Here is a 23,951-nt window from a genome sequence, read left to right on the forward strand (position 1 = left end):
AAAAACAACTTTTTTCTTTAAAGTGGTCAGATACAAGGTATGGACTTAAAAACGTTAAACAAAAAACAATGTCCAATGAAAAAAACTGAAAAACTCTCAGAAAGCCTGGAGAACTAGTCAAAGTCTGGCTGCTTAGAAACAATGTATTAGGGGGGGGGGGGAGGATGGCTCGCGACTTTTGCACAGCGTGTCCCTCAACATTAAAGCAGTCCAAAGAAGCTGCTTGTGATTCTAAGTTTAACCGAAGCGACAGCCTCACCGCTAACGTGAACCAGCGACCTGTTCAGTCTCAGGTGAAAGCCATGACACTCAACTAGCTGCTTCGAGTGGGGGCGCGTGCCGTTGTGCTCTGCTCCGTCAGCAGGTGGCGCGTGAACACACACAGCGCAACCACCGTGTTTTGTTTCGGGTTTTTTTTTTTAAACAAATGATTCAATTATCATTGCGGTACACTCCTCTCGCCTGCTCCTCCTTGATGTGACACGCCCTGGGCCGGTAACCATGTCATCGTTTTTATTTTGGGAACGGCACATGGCTTCTCGAGCTCATACCATCACTGTTACAACTACGCGCGTCGTCACAAGTGGTGTTCACGCGTGCCATCCTCTCATCTGACTCAACACTCCAGAGACACAGACTCGGCGGGAGTAGCAGTGGAGCTTTTCTGTTTCATGTTTGCGATTTGGTGACTGGAGTGAGCTGTGACCTGTCTTGTTTTTTTTTTTTCAATTTATTTATTTTTCCAAACAGGTGGGAAAAGAACCTTAAAGCCCACTACATTCAGTTTGGTAAGTTGCTACAGCGACCTGAACAATTTAAACGGCTCTCAAGCCTTGTAGCTAATTAATTTCATTCACGCAGCTTAATTGTGACTCTCAATACTCCTATTTTTCGGAGGGGTGGTGGTGCAGTTTTTTCCCCTTCTGTTGCAGTGTTTGATTTATAAAACGTGACTCATTATGAGTCTAAATTTGTCATTAGGTATCTGTTGTATGGAAATATTAGAAAATATGAGGTAGAGCAACACACAGGGTTTATATGCAAAAGTATATTAAAGTTAAAAGTGCACGGTACCAACGTGTGAGCTGTTGTAAGTAATGATGCATGATCCGAGTGGAAATCAGTCTAACACAATAGATGAGCCTAAAGCCACAATGTGCATGTTTCCAGCACCTACTGTAGATTTTCCATCCCTCCTGAGTTCAGAGAAGCAGATTTTTTTTTCTTTTCTTTTTTTCTTTTTCGCACATTAAGCAGTCATGCTGATTTGTGGAGAGGCTGAACCAGGTGCAACCTCAGGAAGCTCTAAGTCAGTATTTATGTCACATTAGCCGGCTGCTGGTGCTATTATCTTCCCTCTCACTTCACTTAAAGTGGTTTTAAAATGACCTGGCTGTGTGAGCGGATGAGAGGGTGAAACTGCTGAGGAGTGCAATCCAGAACAGTCACAGTGAAACAATCGTGTTTTCAAATCTCCATTGCCTGCTGTCTGTATACTTTAGCCTTTCTGATTGTGTCTGCTTGCCTTTCATGTGCCTGCTCTTTATACTTTTCCTCTCACTGTTTGTTTCCCGATGGTTTTGCTTTATTTGAGAGAACTCTCTGACAGGATAAAGCCATTCAGAAACCCAGAAACGGTCCACTGTAATTTTGTACCAAAGCAGCAGCTTTTTAAGAAAACACACAGAAAGGGCCAGGTCATTACTTCTAACTCGGAAAGATATGTTGTTTGTTTTTACGATCGCACTGAGGTTTTAACTGAGCCGAAGTAACGTTTTCTTCTTTTTTTCGCCTACTTTTAGTTTTAATCCTCCTGCCTTGCTGTAACTTTGATTTTTGTTCAACTCAGATGAACATGCATGCAGGAAGTCGTTTTTATCTTTGGTCTGAAAGATAAGTGTGGGTTGTTTTTTGTTGCAGAAGTTTGTTTTTCAGTTTTAACTGAGCCAGAGCCAGAGTGGTGGTTTAGACTGTTATTTATTTCACTTTACACCAAGATTTATGAGCCGCAGGATGTTCAGCTTTCTCAAAGGTTCTCAGTTGCCTCGGTACCTTTGGCATGCAAAGAGCACCACAGTTGTTGGTGTGAGGAGCCAGAAGGTGAAAGCAAAGGATGTGGTGAACCCGTTTGATTGCTGAAAATCTGCAAGTGAAAATGTAAAAATGCAAAGAGCAATAATGAAAAGGGACAAGTACAGCCAGTGTCACAGTATTCGTTTCAATTCTGTCAGCTGTATCAGTGCTGCCACAAAGTGATGAATGCACTTTGGTAAGTGGTGGATGTTATTAGATGCTACATTGCATTAAGCAACACTTTTAAGACCATAATAATGTGAGATCAAATCCACTAGCAGCATCCACCCTTGAAAGTTTTCTTATTGAAAAGGGAGTAAGGCATTTTTCAGGTGTGTTTCATTCCACAACTATTTTGGTGACACATCGTAGCCATATGCAACAATGCAGAAATTCACCAACCAACACCCCATTTGACATCACATGTTATTGTTTGATATTCTCTTCATCTCCTTAGTGATTGCTGGTATATATCTGACCATGATGTGCAGAATGTGCTGAATGCTACTGCTTTCGACTTATTGGAGGGAGAGGCTTGCCACTGCATTCTTTTCCTTTTTATTCAGTGGGTGTGTGTGTCCAGGTAGGTGCCAACCTGTCAGTGTACTTTGTGACACAGGTTGCAGACTGCATCGCTGACATGAGATTGTGGAAAGTTCACATTGGTGCACGGCGACCTGTGAGAGTTTTGACAAGTGTGTGATTCATACCAGGAATATTTCCCTGAAGCCACAGGAGTTCTTTTAAGAGAAAGCGTTCCTTCACATTAAAGAGCTTTCAGTTGAATGTGTGTGTCTGCTATGTTCATCAGCCATTGTTCATTTCACTCCAGTGGATTTTGGCACAGCTTTGACAGAAGAAAAACTGTCTCACTTAAGCACTCTAGTGATAAAAGAAAGTTATAGAGCCAAAGTAGGTGCTCAGTTTTGGCTGTCAGACATTTTACTGTACAGGGCTTTTAAGTTGGATCACCTAGTGGCATATAGTTTACACGAATATTCGATTTCCAGTGCTGTACATATGGTAACAACTTGTTTTTCCAAAATATTCATTCCTTGAAATAAATGAGGTGTTAGTTCTCAGCTTTGTTATGCAAAATGATGGTAACGGTTTCCTGTTTTGGTGTTCACAGTTTGCTCTGTCTGCTTTGATTTAATGAATATCAATGCATCTGTAAATATGACTACTGGTTCCCATGCCAGTGTCAAAATGGTGATCAAAGTTAATGACTCACCCTTGATGAGTCATTGTAATACCACACTAAGACACATGATTTCAGGCCTGTGTCAGCAGGTTTCATTCAGCCTAACTGCCCATAGCAACTTGTTGCTTACTAAATAGATTGCATATCAGTTGATGTTAATGTCTTTACACTGAAACCTGCATGTGCCTGATTTATCATCAGACACTGATAAAGAAAGCTACAGTCCTGCAAGACTTTGCTCTCAGAACATAAGCTCAGTGTGGCAAACATAAGCTACGTGTAACAGATTAGTTTCATGATGTATGTCATACAGTAACTAATATTTTATTTTTATAATGTAAAAAGCAGCTGTATCTATTGGTAATATCAGAAATGTTTTATACAAATGATACATTTTAAAACTACTTTACATTAAACCCTGAAGGCATTGCACAGGTACAGCCAATGAATCTTGACTCTGACATTATGAAAGGCCTATTCTGCCCCTTTGTACTGCTTGTAACCGTGTTTGCCTGTAGAGAGCACCACTCAGAGATTGCAAGTACCCAGAAGCCTTTAACATATAACTCCTAACATCAGTTTCCTAAAGTGCTACCTGATGATAGCCAGTTTTCTTGTTTTGTCTTAAACAACAATGTAAAACCTCAAGATGTCTGGTTTATTGCTGGATAGTGCAGCAATGTTTAGTAGCAGTTGTTAGACAAACTTTAAAGTACTTCTTGGGGGTAAGAACTGATCCTCTACACACTTTCAAATTCTTTTTCTTTTCATGTAATAATCTTAACCAAAACTTAAGTTAATGAACAAATCATTTAAGTGCTAAAAAAGTAGCAGAAATGATGACGGCTGCATTTAGGAATGTGAGGCAGAAAGAATTATGTGACCACACCATGTGGTTTGTTAATGTGAGGGGAAAAAGAAAAGGAATGTGAAGCATTCAGTAGGATATGGACAATACTTTGTGTTGCTACCTGTTTGCAGTGACAGAATGTGATTAATAAAACTTTGGGTTGTCGTTTATGTTGATGACTATGCTTGTTATCTACGAGTGGGACAGAATCCCACCAGTAACAGGCATCAATTTGTCAAACACCTGTTTAACAAAAAAGCTGTGATGAACATTTTAAACTGCTCTGAATACCCCTGGTCCACTCGATGATGCTGGTGTGCTCCATATGGAGCCTATAATGCTAAGTGGAAAATTGGTCTAAATGGCCAGTAATTTCATGAAACTAATCAGTTGTTAGCTGTATTGTTGCAGACTTTGAAGTGCCCTTCTTAAAACATAATTTTTACCAACATTGACTGTGACATTTGATAAAGTAGTGTTGTACTGGAATACAGTAATTCTTGCTGGGTGTATGCTATGCAGTTTGAGTTTGTTCAGAAAATTATGTAGCCTGTAGTAAAAAGTAATCTGACTTGACATCTCACTGCTTGTTGTAGCAACAGGCCGTACGCAGTTAAGTTGTAAACCTGTCTATTGTATTAATTGGAGGTGAGAGGGATCGCTTTCTATTCTCATGCACACTTCCAGCTCTTTGTGGCCGGTGCTGAACTACAAGCTATAGAAATAGCTTCATAACTAGAATTCTTTTCATTGTGTTGGGCGTATTGAATTGTGCTGCAAAAACTGGCCTGGCAGCAATAGCAGTGAGATGTCACCAGAAGAGAACTTACCTTTATGTGTGCTGGCACCTTCCCAGCAGTAATTTCATGGACTAGAGACATTTCATTAAACTGTGTTCAGCAACACAGCCTATTTAAAGCTCATCAGTCACCAATTAAACGCAGCACATGACGAGCGTGCCACTTATCTTCACCGCCACAATGTGTTGTCGTCCATCTCCACTGCCCCCAGACTTTCACCATACTTTCCCTTTCCACCACAAGCATTTTTATGATGCAAACAGTGAATGTTTACACAGAGAATTAGCAGGTTTCTCGGACGATAATGGCCTCTCTATAGGAGTAGTTGTAGAGACTTATGGAACTAATTGACACCCCCGGAGGCTGGGAAAGTTTTGGACAGCAGCTCTCTGTCATTATCACTACTGCACTTATTTCTGGCCACAGCAATTAAGAGATACTAATGATGGAGAGCCCGCTAATTGGCCCAGACTGTTAATGAGTAACTGGGTCTGCATTGCTTGTTCCAAACTCTTGTGGAATGTGCGTACCATGAAGTGGGCCAGTGTTTGGAGGGATTCAGGGGAGTAGCATGGCTGCTGTCCTAGATCCACTTTACTTGGTCTGTGATTTATGTTATTGTATTTTGCACAACTCTGTTGCTTGTGAAGCTCGCACGCAAGAATTTCACTCGCATGTGCTGTACCAATGTACCTGCACATGTGATGTGACAATAAAAGTGATTTGATTTGATTTGATTTCTCATTGTCCTGCCTGTTTGTCATATTTTCACGATCTGTGATAAGTGCATTATGCAATCACTAGCAGTATTTGTTTACTTTTTTTTTTATGGGGACCTTGAGTAACATCGCTTAAGATGAAAATTGACGTTGTTGGAAAATGTACGTCACAGGGTGTACAGTGTATAACGTACTATAGTTGGCTCATATCTGTTTTTTTTTTTTTTTAGACCTTATCAGAAGATTTGCTGATACAGTCACAGTGTGCAATCAGAGGTGCTACAGACTGTGCAGGTCAGCATATTTCACACTCTGTCACTGAAAAGAATTACTGTGGTTAAAGAGTAAAAACATCCATAGTGTTATTATAGAAAAATGACAGTCAACAATAAAGTGTAATTTCTGTGTTTATTTCCAGAAGCTTTCTCTTAGACTGAGCCTTGTGTTATGAGTTGAGTAGCAGAGAATAGAAAAGAGATGCTACTTGGTGTTTATTTTTTCTGTTTGATCGCAGCGGTCTATACTTAAAATAGCTTATGTCATGAGCTGCGTGTAGAACTATATATTACTTGTTGCGCTAATGTCTTCACCGCTTTTTCTCTGTGAGATGAGTTTCAATGAGAAGCTGCAGCTGTGTGTGTGTTTTAGCAGTACGGGTGTTGATGCGTATATGACTGTAAGGGCTTATCTTTTCATCACATTATCACACTGCAGAGCTCTTTGTCTCCAGGTGAAGTCGTACTACAGACAGGCTTCAGTCCATTAGCAGAGCCTGAGAAAACCTGCAGGTGAATCACGTCTTACCAGTAACATCAGCACAAGAATTTTAATGCTTTAAAAGATATTCTGGGTTTATGCTCATGAATATTTCAGAAGTTGTGTAACTGATGATTAGTTAGTGCCAGGTTTTAATTACATTAGTGGAATCTACCCCAGTGTTTACTGAGATACATATTCACATATAAAAACTGTTGGTTTTACCTGCAATAACCAATTAACCAATAGTTGCTATTAGTTACCCTTTAATACTTTGCTGTTATCGTCTTGTCTCTTTGTGTCAAAGTACACAGAGATACAATGAGAAGAATTTTTGATAATGTGTTTATTGGGAAAAGTAAAGCAGTAAAAGCATTTTTTAAGATGTTCTTAGTTTCAGCAGACACTATTTAATCATGCTAATGGCTTTCTTTTGTTTAATACATAATATCACAAAACCAAAATAACTTCTGCATTAGAGTCCGTTATACAAGATTTTATTTTTATATATATATATATATATATATATATATATATATATATATATATATATATATATATATATATATATATATATATATAAAAATTAATTATACACACACTCTACTGTACTCTAGAAAATAGTCAGTAACAGTTAACTATGTACTCTTAGCACATTCCACTGTACACTGTGTTTCCTTAGTCTTCAAAGAGCACTTGGATTTAATGAAACTATTTAACTTAACAAACGCTTTAGAAATGTTGGTCATGTGAATTTGGTCTCAGATTCTTTCCATTCTTATTTGATGTGGTTGGATAATCTATGTCAGAGAGGACTTAGGCCAGTGAAAGAAGCTGTGCTGGAGATAAAGGCCATCTTGTGCAAATGATCGCTGTCCTCTCCTGTTGATTGTATTTTGAACCTGTCTCAGGCATGTGACTTGAGATCATTAAGGCATGCACATGTTTAGGTCTGACATTTCTTATACCTGATGTTGTTTCTTTTATTTGTTTTTGATTTTTTTCTCCCAGAGTTTGGACAAGAGTGAAAAAGAAAGATCCGATCTCGCCATGGCACTAACAGTGAACCTGATTGGCCCTTCACCATGGGGCTTCAGAATATATGGAGGACGAGATTTCAAGAAGGCCATAACTGTATCAAAGGTATTTGTTGACAGCAGTCCTGACGCTGAACCCTGTCACACCTTATAATACCATACCCATTTTTTTTTTCAAAACACAGACTGGAATGCCATGTCATGCAGTCAACTTCCTACTTGCTACGCCTCTTTTCTTGTCTTTGTTTATGTCCACTGCAACAGCATACCTATTTCCTTGACAACTGAACCCATTAGAATAGAATGGAAGTAGATTGCATTAGAAGGAAATCGCTGATTACAGTAGAAATGGAAGCTGAGGTGGGAGGTGAGAGGTTCCTGAGTTACAGCGACGTGTAAATGTGTGAGAATATGGATTGCCCTGTGAATCTGTGCACTTTAGCATGTGTGTTTTATTTTTACTGACAATATTTTCCCAGTTGGATGAAGTAGAAGAAGTGGAAACATTACTACTGTAAGCAGACATTCTGCAGTAAACACATCCAGGAAACTTGCTCAGACTAACTACATGCCAGAGACACCCTGTTCACCCGCACATCCTGGTGCTATATCACCATCTCAGCGTGTTTTTTTTTTTTTTTTTTTTTGGTTTGTTTTTTGGCCCTGTTCACTGAGCCTCCCCGCAGTCCATAAAGGATAAGTTATGGCAGTGCCATGAAGAGGCATCCATGCTTCAAACAGCTGGAGTTTTAAGCTCCTTAAACTTCAAAAGCACTTTGTTTGGCCCCACTCAACAGCTTATGCTAGAAAAACTAGTCTTCTCATGAATAATGGGTCTGATTTTGTTAGTGCTATCCAGTAAACAATACCAGTGTTTACTTGTCTCAAATATCAAACGTATCCTGTGAAGTGACAAGAATTCCTTCTCAAACAACAACTTAATTACTGAAATTGGTTTGTAAAGTGTGTGTGAAACAGTTGGTCCCAAATCCCCAAGCAGAGATGTAGGTTTAACCCTCTGTAGTGGTTTGTGCTTGGCACAGAAATACCACGGATGCACTCTTTTTATTTCTGTTGGCCTGAAAGATAACGTGCCCTTGTTTTTCTTAAGCACAGATTTGGGAAAAGATCCCCCAGCTGATCTTAGTTTATGTGAAACCAGGCATGTCCTGATCAGAGAAGGCATGCAAAACTGTGGGTCACCACAGCAACCCTTAATTGCCTCTCAAGTTGGCCCACAGACATGGTACCTCTGCCTGGCTAAGTGGGCAAATGGCCTGTGACTGGCATTTACTCCACATACATTTGCCTCTAAAGAGGCAGCAGAGAGTGATAGGCTCTTTATTCATTTTGCTTTGCATTCTTTGTTTTATTGCCTCTCTCTGTTTTTAATTGTGAGGCAACACAGTTTGTGGCAAATGACATACTTTCTACTAAAGTTTAAGCTTCAGATTAAGTATGCCTGTGTGCTGGGTCACAGGGACCAAGCTGAGCGAGATCGTTTGGACCTTATATTTTGGCCCATTAGTGTGGAATTCCCTCTGATGTGGGGGCATGGTACTGACTCTGACACGTGGAGAGGCTGGTTGCAAAGGTCAGAGCAGTCAACCCATCGAGTACAGTCACACTAATGACTTCTCCCCAAGGGTGTCATGAATTCATCTGCTTGTGACCACTATTGGGAAATCCTGTGGTGTTTGTCGGCATTTACCGAGGGCTGACTTTTAGGAGAAGACATTTGGGTTAATTATGCAACAAAGTATGAAACAACTCTTCAGTGTCTTTTCTCGTTTATTCATTTGTTGTGCTGGAGGTCAGTCGATGTCAGGGTATACACACACTCATGGGATAAGTCAGAGATGTCTATGCTTGTTAGATAGCTTCCTAAAAAGTGTTGTTTTTAAGACCTGGGGCTAGGACTAAACTGGAGCTCATGCCTTTGTTCAACAGGTCAATGAGGGCGGCAAGGCAGAGCAGGCAGCCCTACAAGCCGGTGACATTATTTTGGAGATCAATGGAGAAAACACGGCTGATATGCTGAATGCAGAGGCCCAGACCAAGATCAAGAACTCCAAGACCTCTCTGCAGCTGGTGGTGGAGAGGTATGCTGACATGCAGATCTGAAGTAGGACTAACATTTGAGCTACAATGTCATTTTTTTTTTTGTGAATATGTCTTATAGACATAAAATAAACAAATACAGTGCCATGCAATGCAACAACATGCAGGCTGCATAGTCCCACATAGAGTATCTTTTACGTCTCTAATTTTCTCTGTTTGTGCCAAGACCACAGTCTCCCTAGCTTCCATCTTTCTTTACACCATTTTTAAGCACTGTACAAACAAAACAAGTGATTATAATCAGGGGAAATGCCAGCATGTATGAGAGCCACCCTACTCCCTTCCCTGGTCCTTCTTAATAAACTTTACTTTGAGATTTTCCTTGTTTGGATGACGGGAGTTGGGAACTAAGAAAAATCTTTCCCTTCAGTCGGAATTGCTCTTGGCTTGATTAAAGGTCCTCCCTGAGGTATTATTTGTTGTCACAGTTGCCTTCCAATCATTTTTTTTTTTTCATCTCTGTTATTACACGCACGCGCACGGGCGCGCTCGCACACACATCCTTTCTGGATGTCCTACGTCCATGTGAGTGAATTTTTCCCGTCTGACCTCATGTCTCCTGCCAAGCCAGAAACAACAGTAATTCTCCTTCGCTGCCCAAGACAGTGCCACTCTGTCTGTTAGCTGTCAGTGGTTACACCGAAGCTTCTGTTTTTAATTTTACTCATTTAGCACTTCAGATCTTTGACTTATGTTCAGATGAGCTCTCTTGAGGATGGTAATTGAGTGGCACAAGTCTTTAATGTTTAATGAGTTCTTTTCTTAGCTGAGAGCACTCTCCTTCCAGCAGTGATGTGGGTGCTCACTGAAGGAAGCTGGCATCAGTCTGTACTCAGAAGTTTTGTTTTTAGCTGTGCCTGATGTTTTAAACTGAGAGAGTGGTTTATTGTTGGTCAGTTCATCATCAGATTAATCCCAGACATAGCTAACTGAATATGTTTTCAACTGAAGGAGTAGCTACCACATTTCAAATTTGATCCTTAAAACGTTATACATTGCTTTTTTTTCTTTTCTTTTTTTTCCTGCTGGATGATGTTGACCCTTTTCTTCATGGAGCTAGCTTTTAGCGCACCTTTTGCTTTATTGTGCTGTAGTTTTCTTCTAATTTCCTGCCTTTTTAAAGTAAAAATGATAAATAAGTAAATCCAGGTTGTATGCCGGATTTATATATTTATTAATTTTTTTATAGAGAAAAGGGTAATGTGATATCAACAAACAAAAATCAGCTCTTGTTTATTGCCGGTTTCAATCCTTTTCAAATCTAGTTGTAGATGAAGTGTTTTTGGTTCATTTTCTCAGAGTGGTATTCCAAAAATTCACATTTTGAATTTCCAGATGTGAAGGCTATTATCAGTACGGGGTTTCAGATGCTGCTTTTGGGTCAGTTTTACATCTCTGTGGTTCAGAATCACACATTGTTACCACTAATAATTCTTCTGTAAATGAGACCTGTTAACCAAGAGCATTGGTTACAGCCTAAATACTCATCTGACTTCTTACCGTCCGTAGGCCACAGCTTCCTCTGATGTTTGATATACATGCTACAAAGTGGAAGTAATGAGTTTTTCAGGCGTACAATATTAATATCCTTCCTATGGGAAGAAATGTCTTACAGGGACTGGATCAGTTTTTGTCTTCTTGCCATCTCTTCTCCACACAGTATGTGGAGCCAGAGCCACTAGAGGTGTGTTTCTGGGTGATTTACCACAGGCATCCAGGCCTTCCTGTGTGCCTCATTAGCTCAAGCTCAAGCAAGAGGCAGGCAGCTTCTGGTCCTGCAGCCAGGGGGGCATTGTGTGTTTGCATTGGCGCTTCCACTACCCACATTTTCCCCTCCAGCTTCAGTGATAGACTTGCTCATAATGTATCTTCTGTTCAAGAAAGAAAAACAACAGTTGAAAAGCTGCAGAGAGATCAAGAGAATATTTTGTAAAGAAGGCTCTGCAGTAATCTTAAAGATTCATGACAACATAATGGTGGACACTTGGCAGGGCACTGACACTATTATTATTATTATTATTATTATTATTATTATTATTGTTATTTTTTAATAACTGATTATTTCGCATTGCTTTGGCTCTTTCTCGATCGAAATTGATTTTTTCTTTTCTCCATGTTTGTTAGAGAAAAGTCGGCAGTCCTATATAAAGTTGCACGATATCCCGTGTTGATGCTGTTCCTGTATCATTATAATAAAATTAGTCCGGGTCAGCATTGCAACAGACCATGGATGTCAATGCATTCGGTTAACAGGTAACCGATCAGGTGGCTGATGCTACAAACATGAGTAATCATAAAATAGTTATTATACTGGATAAATTAATCAAGAAAACACTGGAAACGTTTACATTTTGTAAGGGGGTTTTATGTAAACAAAGACATCTTTTCTTTTTTCCCCACTTTACAAAGTTAAGGCATCACAGTGTGTTTTTGGTCACTTGCAGTAAACCAGTATTATTATTATGATGCAGGAATGCAAGAGTTGATCAGATACACCTATAAAGTCATTTGATCTGCTGTTCTCTCTCTTTCAAGACCTGAAACTCCCGGCGTTGGACAAACCAACGGCACTCCTGAACAGCTCATTGGACGTTTCAAGGTCAGTGCTGAAGCTACGGAGTACTTCAACATATTTGATGTCCCGCACTGGACAGAATAATATCCATAATTGTCATGTTTTCTTTTTTTCTGTATATTCAAGTCATGTTGGTTTATTTGTAAAAAATGTAAACCAATCTTGACAGTATACATGCATTACACATCTGTTTACAAGTCTGTTTTTCTGTCCACAAATAGCCGTAAAACCTTAAATCATTTTCAGTACTTGTATTTTACTGAGCTCACACCGGGTGTAAGAGTTCATCAAACAATATGTAGTGATAGATGACATGTTTTTGTGGTGACATTTCTCACAAGTACCTCTGTTGATCCTTTTACAGCTTGCATGGCCAAAACACAGGATTAAAGATCAAGTCATGTTCAGCTGAGTCTAATGTAGTAACATTTCTCTGATGTGATGTATTTTTTTTAGGAAACAGTAAAACTGAATCAAGATGAGAATCAAAACTATAGAGAGTACACCATCTCCAGCCCTGTGTCACGATCTCCAGGACCGTACTCAACAGATCGTCCTGCCAGCCCCGATACAAGGATGGAGATGGTGACACCAACCATCAACAAGAGGTAGTGCACTCATGCTTTTCAAATCACTGTGATACTTTGTTTAAGCAAGTCCACTTTTCATACTTTTTGACATGCAAAGTTGTGTAGTTTAAAGAATTCTCTGCAGAGAAACATGAGTTACAGTTTTCTCCTGTAACATTAGAGACACAAAAAAGCATTTCCCTAAGCGTTAGCGGTCTAAAAAAGGAGATTTTTAGAGCTCCACATTTCAGGTGTATGTTTTTTTTTTTTTGTGTTTTTTTTTTGTTTTGTTACTGTTTCTTTTTCTTTTTTTCTTTCCAAAAATCCAACCGTTCACTTCCTAAATAGGCTTGTATCTGGACAAAAAGTCTGCAGCAAGTGGTCTCTTGACCAAACAACAGGCAAGCCAATAGGTATGGGAATAACAGACAGAAAGTGGAGCCATGGGATTGTGCTGTAGTAACAAAGGATATGCACAGGATATCACATTCCTCCGTTTGCATTCACGTTAACAAAAGGCAGAATGTGGAACATTCACCGCGGTTTTGTCTGCACTCGGACGTTTGTTGAACAACCTTTAATAGGCCATATTTCAAACTAGATTTCCTCCCTTGCATGCACTGGTAAAGTTTCCTGCCCAGGACTTGATTTAAGTATTAATATAATTTTTTGTTTTTGTTTGTTTTGGGGGGGGGGGGGTTGCCTCATAACCTATTAAATCTGTATTTTGTAATGCAGTCCTATTGATTTATTAAATAGAATAAACTCTTTGGCACAGTAACTTGTAATGTGTATAAGGAAATAAAGTGCATAGATCATTCACAACAGTCATAAAAAAAACCAATATAACCAGGGTGAGTTGATCATAGAGTTTGTGTTATTATTATGATATTATTAGCCTTTTTGAGGCAGCAGGAACTATGAAGCCACAATAATATCACAATAGTGTAATACATACTGAGATAATAAAGGTGCCACGTGCTACAGTAAAATATATGCAGTACAGAAGAATCTCTGACGACTGACGCGTGTCTCTGTGTGAATTGTGGCCAACCTAAAAGCATAAGTTCTTATGACTGATATCTTTTTTCTTTTCTTGTCCATATGTTACAGTTTTCAGCTGCACTCAAGGTCACCAGAGGAGAGAAATACGAGATTGTCAGGACTCGTGTCACAGGTTGGTTGAAGTGTTTTTGTTGAAGGTTTTCAGCAGTCTGCCTTACACGTAGGAGTTATTGACTTTTGTTCAGTCATTCTTTTTTCTACCTTGCAAATAATGAAGCACAATTTCTGTAATAAAGAGCACTTAATTAGATGGAGACAGTGGTTGCTAAGTAACTTAAAATTACTGTCTTCAAAACACAGTTTGTGGGTGTCCTTTTTTGTTTTACGGTATTTGTGAGTCAGAATCATTATTTGCGTGTCCAGGCTTGAAAGCCATAGATTTTCCTGGACTGTCGTTCATCTGTAGCTGCAGTTTTAGGCTGCAGTTCACACAGACAGTACAGCTGAAGATTTTTGTCCACTGTGTATTACTGTGTGGAGAGTATTTATTTTGACTGGGCTAGTCCAGTCCGCTAGAATGACTTATCTGAAGCCTCAGCCTTCCCATTTGAATTGTTTGTTTCTGATGCCACAGAAGGTGCCCTTGAATAGGTTTGCGGACAGTGTACTGACTGTGCACAACAGTAAAGGCAGGAAACTGATAAGGTTTGGCATTTTTATAGCAGGGTGTGTACAAACTACAAAGGTCAGCGTTCAAAATATCTGGCATTAAGATGAACAACCGTCTGGAGCTGCTTCATTCAAAGCCTGGGCCAAGAAAAAAAGCTATTGCTTTCCTTCAGAACAATGGCCATAACCTTTAGTTGTCAAAAATGGAGACTTATTAATCTCAATAGGCTGCAAGATATGGAGAGACGTAAAACACAGACTTATCTGTAAGTATGCTGTGTCCATTCCCCGTTCCAGCAACAGAACCAAAACCGGGGGACTAGAGCGTCTGGAAAGACTTCCATGAAGTAAAGAGAGAAAATGTTGTGGGAAAGTTCATCATAAGCTATTTCAGCTATGCCTCCATACTTAGTTACATGCATGGGTCCCACTGAAGACGAAACATGTGAAATGACAGAACAGGAAAAAACATTCAAGACCTTTTGTAGTGCCACAAGGAATTCCATCCATTTTTTATAACTCTGGACATTACATAACGTTAGATAAATATGCAGAGGTTTGAACTTCAAAACATTGGAGCATTCCTCCTGAGAGGCAGCTGCATAAGGCAGTCCAGTTTAAAGGTTTTCCTTCAAGTTTTAGATTCTTTGTCACGTCCTTGAAGGCCGGTGGCTCATGTTGGGGTACTCTTGGTTGTTTAGACACCACGAGAACCACTCTAACTAATATTTAGCTAATATCAATTTAGTGTAACTAATTTTGACAACTGAATTCCACAGTTTGCTACAGTTAACTGATACGAGGTTAAAGCTTTATTAATTCCTAAAAAACACTGTAGGCCACTTTGACATATCAGTTCACTTTATTTTTAGGGGGGGCATTTACAACCATGTTCTGAAACTGACTGTGGAGTTCCACTGTGGTGACCTGAAAACCATGGTGCAGTAAACTGGAAGTTGGCTTGCCCAAAACACATTAGGAGCTGTACTGTGGCTCAAAGCTCCATTGGCAAGCTCTTAGGAATGAACACACGCCTGTTGGGACAGCCTCACATGTTTGTGGTATTCATGGAGTCGCCCGTTCTTCCATTCTTCTTAACATTTTTAAAAATCATAATTCCTCTTATTTTTCTTCATTTGGACTCTGTATTGTCTGACTTCCTCTTGGAGCCTTTTCTTGGTTATTTTTAACCATTTGTTGAGTATCTTTGAATTAAATCAGTCTCAGGAAAGAGAGTTTTGGGTTTTGGCTGACCCCAAGAGATTTCTATCCCGGTTTTAAAGTAGTGATGAGCCTCCCACTGCAGCGCTGAGATTAGTGAGTGGAGTTCTTTCAGAGTGCTCAATGGGGAGATGGCTTGGAAGAGTTCTGCCATGGGTACATTGTGCATTATGTTGCTTGCGCTGGCAGGAACTCAGCATCCCATTGAGCGCTGAGATGTGGAGCGTCTGTGCCAAGGGCCTCTGTCCTGACTGAGAGGTGCAGAGTGCTTCTGTATCAGGTGATCAACTTCACTGAAAAGCTCCTAAAAGGCTTTTCCACCCCTGATTTGGCTCCCTGAGTGCAGAGAGAGTGGGGTGCGCAACAGGATCCGCCATTTTCCAGGGTGTTGGATATCCTGAGAAAAAGCCTGTATACAATAGTGGCTGTGATGGCCTGGTGTTGCTTTTTCCCTTGTGTCACAAGGCATGCTGTTGTGTGATGAAACTCAAATGGATGGGGGCTGGGGTATGGGGTGGAGTTCAGTGGACACCAGAGAGCCTGCTGACACTCGCAGACTGTACTTAAGCCATGTCACTCTAAGGAGAAACTTTTCAACACACAGCCATGTCTTTTGATTGGAGTTTAGACCACCTGCGATACCAGACCGACCACATGTATGACAGAATCGAAAGATTTAAATGAATGTTTAACCCAGTAATACCAATTCTACCACATATCATACAGAAGTATTTGAGACCTCTACACAAGTGGGGATATATTTTTTTTCCTGATACACTAGAATTATCTGCAAATTATTTCATGCTTCAGTCTTTATAAGGTTAAAAACAGACATTTTAGTATATTTATATTTACTATAGTGCTGTTTCTACCTCTACTTTTATACCAACTTGCCTTGTGGTGAATATGAACTATAGAGTTTATTTATCAGTGGCTCATATTTATCAATCAAGAATACTTCAGGACGTGGAGGGACTGGGAATTGAACTCTCAAATCATTGGCTATATTACAAACTGCTTTTGAAGTCACAGTCGTGACAAAAGAGCTAAATGCATGGTGCATCCTAGATTACTGGAATCTGGACATAAGCTTGTTTCTGAACTGCTCGGCCACTGTCATGATTCAGAGCATCTGTTTATATCATCATGAAGTGACCACAATGGGATCTCTGTTGCACTGAGCAGAGCCAAAACCAAACTGCTCTTCATGAGACATGACCCGTCGCTCGACCATTAAGACTAGGCTCCGTGTCTGGGTTTGCAGTTTCTGCACTTTGAGGTTCCTGAGGGTTGCCTTAGTGGGCTGTCCGATCCTGTGCTGGGACAGTGAGGTTGCTTTACAAATATCCTCAGTAGTGTAAGATCTCCAGCTACAGCCGGGCAACACAACATTTTGTGCCAGCGCTGGCCAAACTTTTCCTCTCGATTCTAAATTTGGTGCAGTGGCCTTGGCTGTATGACATGTCACGGAGTTCTTTATCTAAAGAAGTAGCTGTCAATCCCCACATCCTCTATTTCATGCATTACTGTCCATTGTTCTCTTCACAGGAGGATAGCCGTCACAGAAGGAAGGCGGCCTTGTGCTTCGTTATTCTAAATTGAGGCCAAAACTGTGCTCATCAAATTGGAGCAGGAAAAATGACTTGGCATTCAAGAATGGAGTTTATTTTTAATGGTGTCAAAATATAAACCTTTATAGACACAGTTGGATGAAAATTGAAGTAATTAAAGTATCAAAGAGGCTGGGAACTTAAGGAAAATTCAGCTCAACAGAAATGGCCACTCCTTTTTACTAAATAGAAATATACATATTATATAGATGATGATGGCTTGGAATGATGCACTTTCTCAGATCTGATGTGAGTGGGCCTCTTGTTTGGTTTGGCATGCTGGTGCTGTGCTAAGCCAAGCCAGTGTCTGGGGAGCAGTGCTGGCTGCACGGTCATGGTGGAGGGATGTTTTCTTCTCTGCACAGTGAGCTCTGTGACTGGGCAGTGTGAGGCCCTTTCACGTGGACTCGTAGCCGTTAAGCTCGGGGTCCATTGTGGCCTCTCCGTGGGCAGCATGCCTCTCGTCATCCCCTCTGATTGATCAGCACAGCTGTTTTTCTTTCCCCTGGAATGGAAAAGCAAACTGGGACACTTTTGATTCCCTGAGCTTTGCAGGCCTCTGGGTGCACTCATGGGGATAGATGGCCCTGAAAGTTTTATGGAGAACTGTTGGCTGAGAGAGATGGACCTTTTTACAAGTTGTTGGTGTTTACGAAGGTGGTTGAGCATAATGTCAACATTCCTAAAGTTGTTGTCAAGGGAATGACATGAATAACTGCCCCTTGATATGTTCGTGCCAACAAAAATAGACATGTTAGCATATATTTTTGGAGTTTTACACAGTACAACACCCACATTTTAGTGTAGTGATTACCAGGGGTGGATTGGGTGATCGTGAATCATAACTGTTAGGCTGCAGAAATGACATGTGGAGAGTAACTCTTCTGCACTGACATACCATAAATGCTGACATGTTAGATTTATGGTCTATAGTCATTTGTGGACATTCCTGTTGAAATATATGTGGCAGTTTTCCATCGCTATACAGAGTACCGTACTCCAGTATTCAGTACAGTTGGTTTAAATCTGTGTGAAATGTGAGAGTGGAACATATTGTTGTGATGCTGTGAGACTACTTACAGTTAGAGCTCTGTTATCTTTGTGGGAGGAACTGTAAAAACACCAAAAAAACTACAAAAATGTCTTTATAAAAATTTGATCGTCAGTCTTGTTTACATTCAGCTCGTCTTGACTCTTACTGTAACCCCACCACACATTTTTTTTCTTTTTTGGCGCATGTGAAGAGAGTCATCTCGCCAACCATGAATTGGAAGTCCAGTGATTTTTAGTCCAACCATAATGAACTCCAGATGTCTAATGAGCTTGATATGCTGATTCAGTCAGAGCCTTGTGGGGAATTTTATAGGGATAAAAATGTGTTGCTCAAAGCACCCTTTGTGTATAAAACACTATGCAGACACATTATTGACCTATTCAGTTTTGGTAGCAGTGAGTCTCTCTCTCAGGCCACCTACACTAGAGATCTTACTTCATTACTTTTAGCTTCAGGAATCATTTGTTTATTAAACTAAAACTGCAGCACTTAATAACTGTTTCACGATCTGTTTCTGTCAAGCATGTTTTGCAGCACCCAGTATGCTCATCCATTCAGAGGTGTATCAGAATGCTGCTCATTCGATATCCAATGTTTCTTGGCAGTACTGTATGTTTAGAATCATCCTCTTATCTTGTTTTCTATGTTCTTCATTTAATCTTGTACAGTTTGATTGTGTGTGGCCATGGTAAAGGAGTAGAGGAGCTATTAGGACCAAAGTCACAAAAATCTATTCCTTTGTTCAGTGTCACTGCTCTATATAAGCCTATTTTACAAATGTCTATGTATAAACCCTGAGAAAAATGAGCTTGACTTGTAAAGAATTGCATGCTGCAGCATAGACTGGAGTCCCGTAAGACTTTTGCATCAGTATTTTGGAAAAACAAAACAGAACACGAAGTTAGCATGCATTTAGATTAAAAAGAAAATTACCTTTAAGTCTTAATTGTCTTAGATTATATGCACAGGTATAGTCTCAGCACATTGTTTTAGTCATATCATTATTGGAACCAGGACTGTAGTCGGAGATGTAAGACCTTTCATAACGCAGGGGCAGTCGGACATGAGCCAATAAAAAAGGTAAAGAATGTTAATTACATGATTTTTTTTTTTTTTTTTTTTTTTTTTTTTTTTTTTTTGTTGTTGTTCCAAAAAGATGTCCTGTGTTTAACCATGTATTGTGTTTTATTTGTAACAGAATGTGTACACAGTAATGCACCATTGCTCAGACATAATTACAAGGCAGGGATCTATCAGTAACAGTGGATAACGAGTAGGTTACTCTTCGCCTCAGGCCTTTGCTCAGGACCTCCACCAGTGCCCACTGCTGGATAGGAAAAAACCTACACAGCTCTGATTATTACCAAGCCCAGAATGTCTGGTGTCCCCCGCCTCATTGTAGTGCAGCACTCATGTCTGAGGTGGAGACAGTGAATTAGCAGTTACAGCACTTTCTTACAGCAGCAACTGTCTTCCCAAAAGTAGCTCCTCTAGGCATCACTCCTATGTGCTGCTGGCCAGTGCCCTGTAATTGAAGCTGCAGGGTGGTAATGATGATGCACAGTGGCTTGGTTGGAGCCAGACTGAAGACTCCTCTGCTGGCACTGTCCCCAGTGTTTCCCATGGGTCTTTATCTGAAACAGCTGCCTTCACTTTATTTTGGCATTTTATGCTTGTTGTGTCTAAAATGGATAAACTCTTGATTGTGTTTAGAATGATTTTTTTTTTTCTTTTGTAACAGTTTTTATAATGCACTAAGGCTTTATCTCTAATATTGGTAAATGAATACGTCCCATTTATAGTTGCCCACAGTTTTGTTTTGCAGAGATCAGCCACAACAGTAAAATCACCTGCCTTCTAGTGGGTTGATTACTGTTATGTGCCAAAGCAACGCTGATCACATATTAGGAGTATATAAAAGTCTTTCAAAGGTGTGTGTAGCCACTGCAGTGTCTCAGGCGTTTTTGGATTCTGCATTCTGAATCTTCAATTAGTGTTTTGGCTGCTGCTGTGTTTTTTGTTTTGTTTTCTTTTTTGGAGACAGACATTACCACCACACAGGCCAGGCCAAGGCCAACATACCAGTTGCCAACCATCTTGCCAGAGAAAAATATTTATTTTCTAGCTGGTGGGTTGCTGTAGGTTATTGGTAGTTACTGTGAAATGGATTTGTAAAGGCCTAGAGATCAGTCAGCGGCTAGAGAGAATTTTGTGTTCTTTGACCGGTTGGCAAGTCATTGTGGGAGGTTGCTGGCAAATGTTACAAACACCCACAAATTATTTGCCGATCAGTAAAACTGGTCAGTTAAAGTTGCGACTTTTGAAGTGTGGTGGTTGGGAAGAGGGAAAGAACAGTGTCCATTTCTGGTTTGCACCAAACTTCTTGTAGTTTCACTACAGCAAAAAACTACAGGCGGCCACAACATTTATTTTACCTGGTGACAGCCAGCAACCTATGTAGTGACATGAGGGTCATCAAGCCTGTGTGACTGAGGCCTAAGCTCTTAGCTAGTGCTATTAAGCTGGTTTAACTTTGGATGGGTACAATCCACAGATAGGAATAATCAGCATACATTTATAACTAACATTACTAATAAATATTTGCCAATGCACCCAGAAGTGTCTTTAAAAAAACACAATCGTGGATGCTGGCAGCAGATCTTTTGGGTCTTGTAGGTTGCCAGTTTGGCCCTTCATAGACTGGGTTGGATCAGGTGCACCTGTCAGAAGGGGACCAACAGATCTCCATCTGACCAAGGCTGGAGAACTTTTTTGTGTTGTGCATGTTCTGGTTGAGACCACTTGTGTCACTTAATAGTGTGTGGTTATGCTTTATGTGAAAGAACATTAAGGTGAATGGTACTTGCCAAGGTAACATCTACATGAATGTCAAGACTAAAGAATGTAGGTTTTAATACAATGTATACTTTGTAATATGTGAGTTTCTGGGGCACCAGTGTTTGTATTTTCACATGTTAAAATCAAGCTGAATCCCATAAATGTCGGGTCAGTTTTTGCTGACGCACAAGGGTCTTCTCTGTTTCTTTCCCCAAGCATGCTGGGATAGGCTCCAGCCCCCTCTCCCCTGCCATGGAAGATGTGAGTGTATAAAATGGATGAACGATGAAAATAAACAGCAGGTTTCAGCACAACCTTAAGTTGCCATGTTTTCCACAGTAAGACAGATGTGGCCCTCCGTCTTACTGCTGCAAAGGGCCTCATACATAAAGTTAGAGATTTTAAAATTAAGACATTTTAAATGCTGGAGTTTATTTTGTTTTGTGTTGGTATTGGCTGTTTGGGCATTATATTAAATATCATAGAACTTCAAGCATGAAAAATGGTTAACACTGAAATGGAAAAAGCACATAGAAAAACCCAAATTCTGAAACCTTGCATGTTACTTTGGCAAAAAACATTGTTTGTGTTGGACCAATGGGACGTGGATATCCAATCTGTTCTCCAGGCAGATTTTGTCTCTGTGCATTTGTATGTACAAACACACCATAATAAGCTAAACAGTATACCTAAAGAGGATATATAGTGCTCAATAGCTTGATATGTTATTTTAAATGCAGTACAGCATTCCAGCAACTTGCCCTAATGATCTTGGGATTGTTGACTATGAACTCCTGATTACAGTTCAGCGCAGCTTTAATCAGAGCTTCCTCTTCTTGCCAGCCACTGGAACCACAAAAAAATTGGCTGATGATATTCTCCGCTGGTCTCTTCCATCTGTGACCATTCTCTCATCCAAGAAAGAAAATAGGCTTTCCTCAGCTCACCCGTATTTCTTCTTGAGTTTTCTAGTACATGAAACATGGGGGTATTGTTGGCACTGTCATGATGCAGTTCCCCAAATGCACTGTAGAACTGAGATCACTGTGTGTAATGGTTCAAAGGCTTAAAATGCAACAGTGATGATCTGGAACAAAGTATATGCAGGAAGCATTGGTTAAGGCTTTGCTAGTCATGTAGCAGTTACCGCTATAAAATTCTGGCACTGGATTTCGCAGAATGGATTGTGGTGATGGGAGAGCTGCTCTGGTTGTGCAGACAAAGTTTTTTTTGAACTTTCTAAGGTCAAGCTCAGTCACAGCTGCATACTCCCTGTCACAGTGGAGCACATGTGTTTTTTCTTTATCCCTTTTGTTTTTCTTTACTTCATTGCATTCCTCTTGAGTCTCCGAGCCGAGCTGTGATTTTTATCCCTAAATTCTTATGATGTTGGAATGCATGAAGATCCACATTCAGTAGCTGGACACTTATGTAACATATATTTGGTTTGTATTAGAATAGATTCATCAGTACATACTGCTTGGCTTCACTAGGTCTTTAAGAAAGAATCTATACATATCCCTCCAGTACATTCCCTAAAGATTTGCTCAAATAAAGACAGCATGGATGTCTCTATTCGTGCATAGTGATAGTACGAAATATATGATGTTCTGAGCCTCTGCCTTTTGTGGTGGGTTTATCCTGGGAGGAATCATGGGGAGCCATCCCAGTGATCATTTCTGGTAAAGGCTTCCTGGCATCCGCCACTAATCTACCCACTCACTAAGGAAAAAGAGCAGGAAAATTGGACTCGATTGAGAACAGAGACATTGTTCAAAGAGTTTCTGAATTGGAAGCGGGTGCTGGCATTGGGCACACAAATCTTTGACTCCATCCATGCTATTTGTTCAGTACTGAGCTCTTGCATCAGCTCCAGCTTGACTTTCAGATGTGTGCTGGTTCAAAAGGTTGGGTGGAGACACTTTGCTGTGAAGCCCATGTAACACTTGTGCCAGCTGGTGACATTTGAGGGAGGAGAAAAAAAAAATCGGTGAGCTTTATTGCAAAAGCTGTACTCTTGGGTTGTCTGTGGGCTTTGCGATTTCTAGCACAAGATCTCCTGCACTGTGTGCACTGTGTGCAGGAGATGAAATGAAGTAACAGCTTTATTTCACAAGTAAACTTCAGTAGGAATATTGCAGCATATGTGATCAACAAGTATGACTGCTAATTATTCTGAGCTGTGCCAAGTAGTCATGAGGACTTAAAATACCAGTTTTGAAAAGACAGCAGTGAAATAACTGCCAGGTTTCTTTTTGCCACAGGTTGGCTAGTCCATTATCCTTGTTGAATGATATTCACCAGGAAATAGTCAGACCACATGTAACACATGTACTGCTCTAAATCATAATCAAGCTTTCAGCTTCCAAGTTCAGGATTGGGAAATATAATATGGCATTTTGATGATTCTGTCTTAACTCTGTACTGCATATTTCTTTTCCTGAGCTAAACTAACACGCTGAGGAATGAATTTCAGGAGTTTTTTTTTCAACCCATACTGTTAGAGTAAAGATGGAAAAAATCTACCTTTAACTTAATGGTGGAACTGCTGGATCACCTGTAGGTACTTAGCGCCCTCTTCTGTCAAAAGTCAAATATTTTTCACTTGACTAAGATTTCTCAATTTCAGTATTTGTACTGTAAGTGTTCATTTTGACTGATTTGTGTGATGCTGCTGTTTAACTACAGTAACTACAGATGAATAATCATCAGGTTTGTAGAGCATCTGGAACCTATTACAGTACAAGCTGGCTCTGAGTTTCTCTTCAAACCAATTTTCCAGTTAGTACCAAACACCTGTTGCTACACCATCAGTCATCTATCAGCTGTGGGAGTGGAGCACACCTAAGA

General features: G+C 40.1%; 1 protein-coding gene across 3 annotated transcripts in view; it reads left to right on the forward strand.

Moving 5' to 3' along the window:
- The first annotated feature begins 610 nt into the window (after positions 1–610).
- The window catches only part of pdlim2 (PDZ and LIM domain 2 (mystique)), a 32,067-nt gene continuing 8,726 nt past the window's right edge, over positions 611–23,951 (forward strand). Inside the window, exons 1-8 of one of the 3 annotated variants that reach the window (XM_080893305.1) lie at positions 611–788; positions 5,877–5,940; positions 6,361–6,434; positions 7,414–7,545; positions 9,390–9,541; positions 12,096–12,159; positions 12,592–12,743; positions 13,818–13,881. In XM_080893305.1, the coding sequence (XP_080749431.1) occupies positions 7,453–7,545; positions 9,390–9,541; positions 12,096–12,159; positions 12,592–12,743; positions 13,818–13,881 (525 nt within the window). In that variant the 5' untranslated portion in view covers positions 611–788; positions 5,877–5,940; positions 6,361–6,434; positions 7,414–7,452. The remainder of the gene's footprint in view (positions 789–5,876; positions 5,941–6,360; positions 6,435–7,413; positions 7,546–9,389; positions 9,542–12,095; positions 12,160–12,591; positions 12,744–13,817; positions 13,882–23,951) is intronic. The other 2 variants (XM_080893304.1, XM_080893303.1) reach the window with 2 other exon arrangements.

This window comes from Rhamphochromis sp. 'chilingali', assembly GCF_963969265.1.
Source record: "Rhamphochromis sp. 'chilingali' genome assembly, chromosome: 10".
Lineage (NCBI taxonomy): Eukaryota > Metazoa > Chordata > Actinopteri > Cichliformes > Cichlidae > Rhamphochromis > Rhamphochromis sp. 'chilingali'.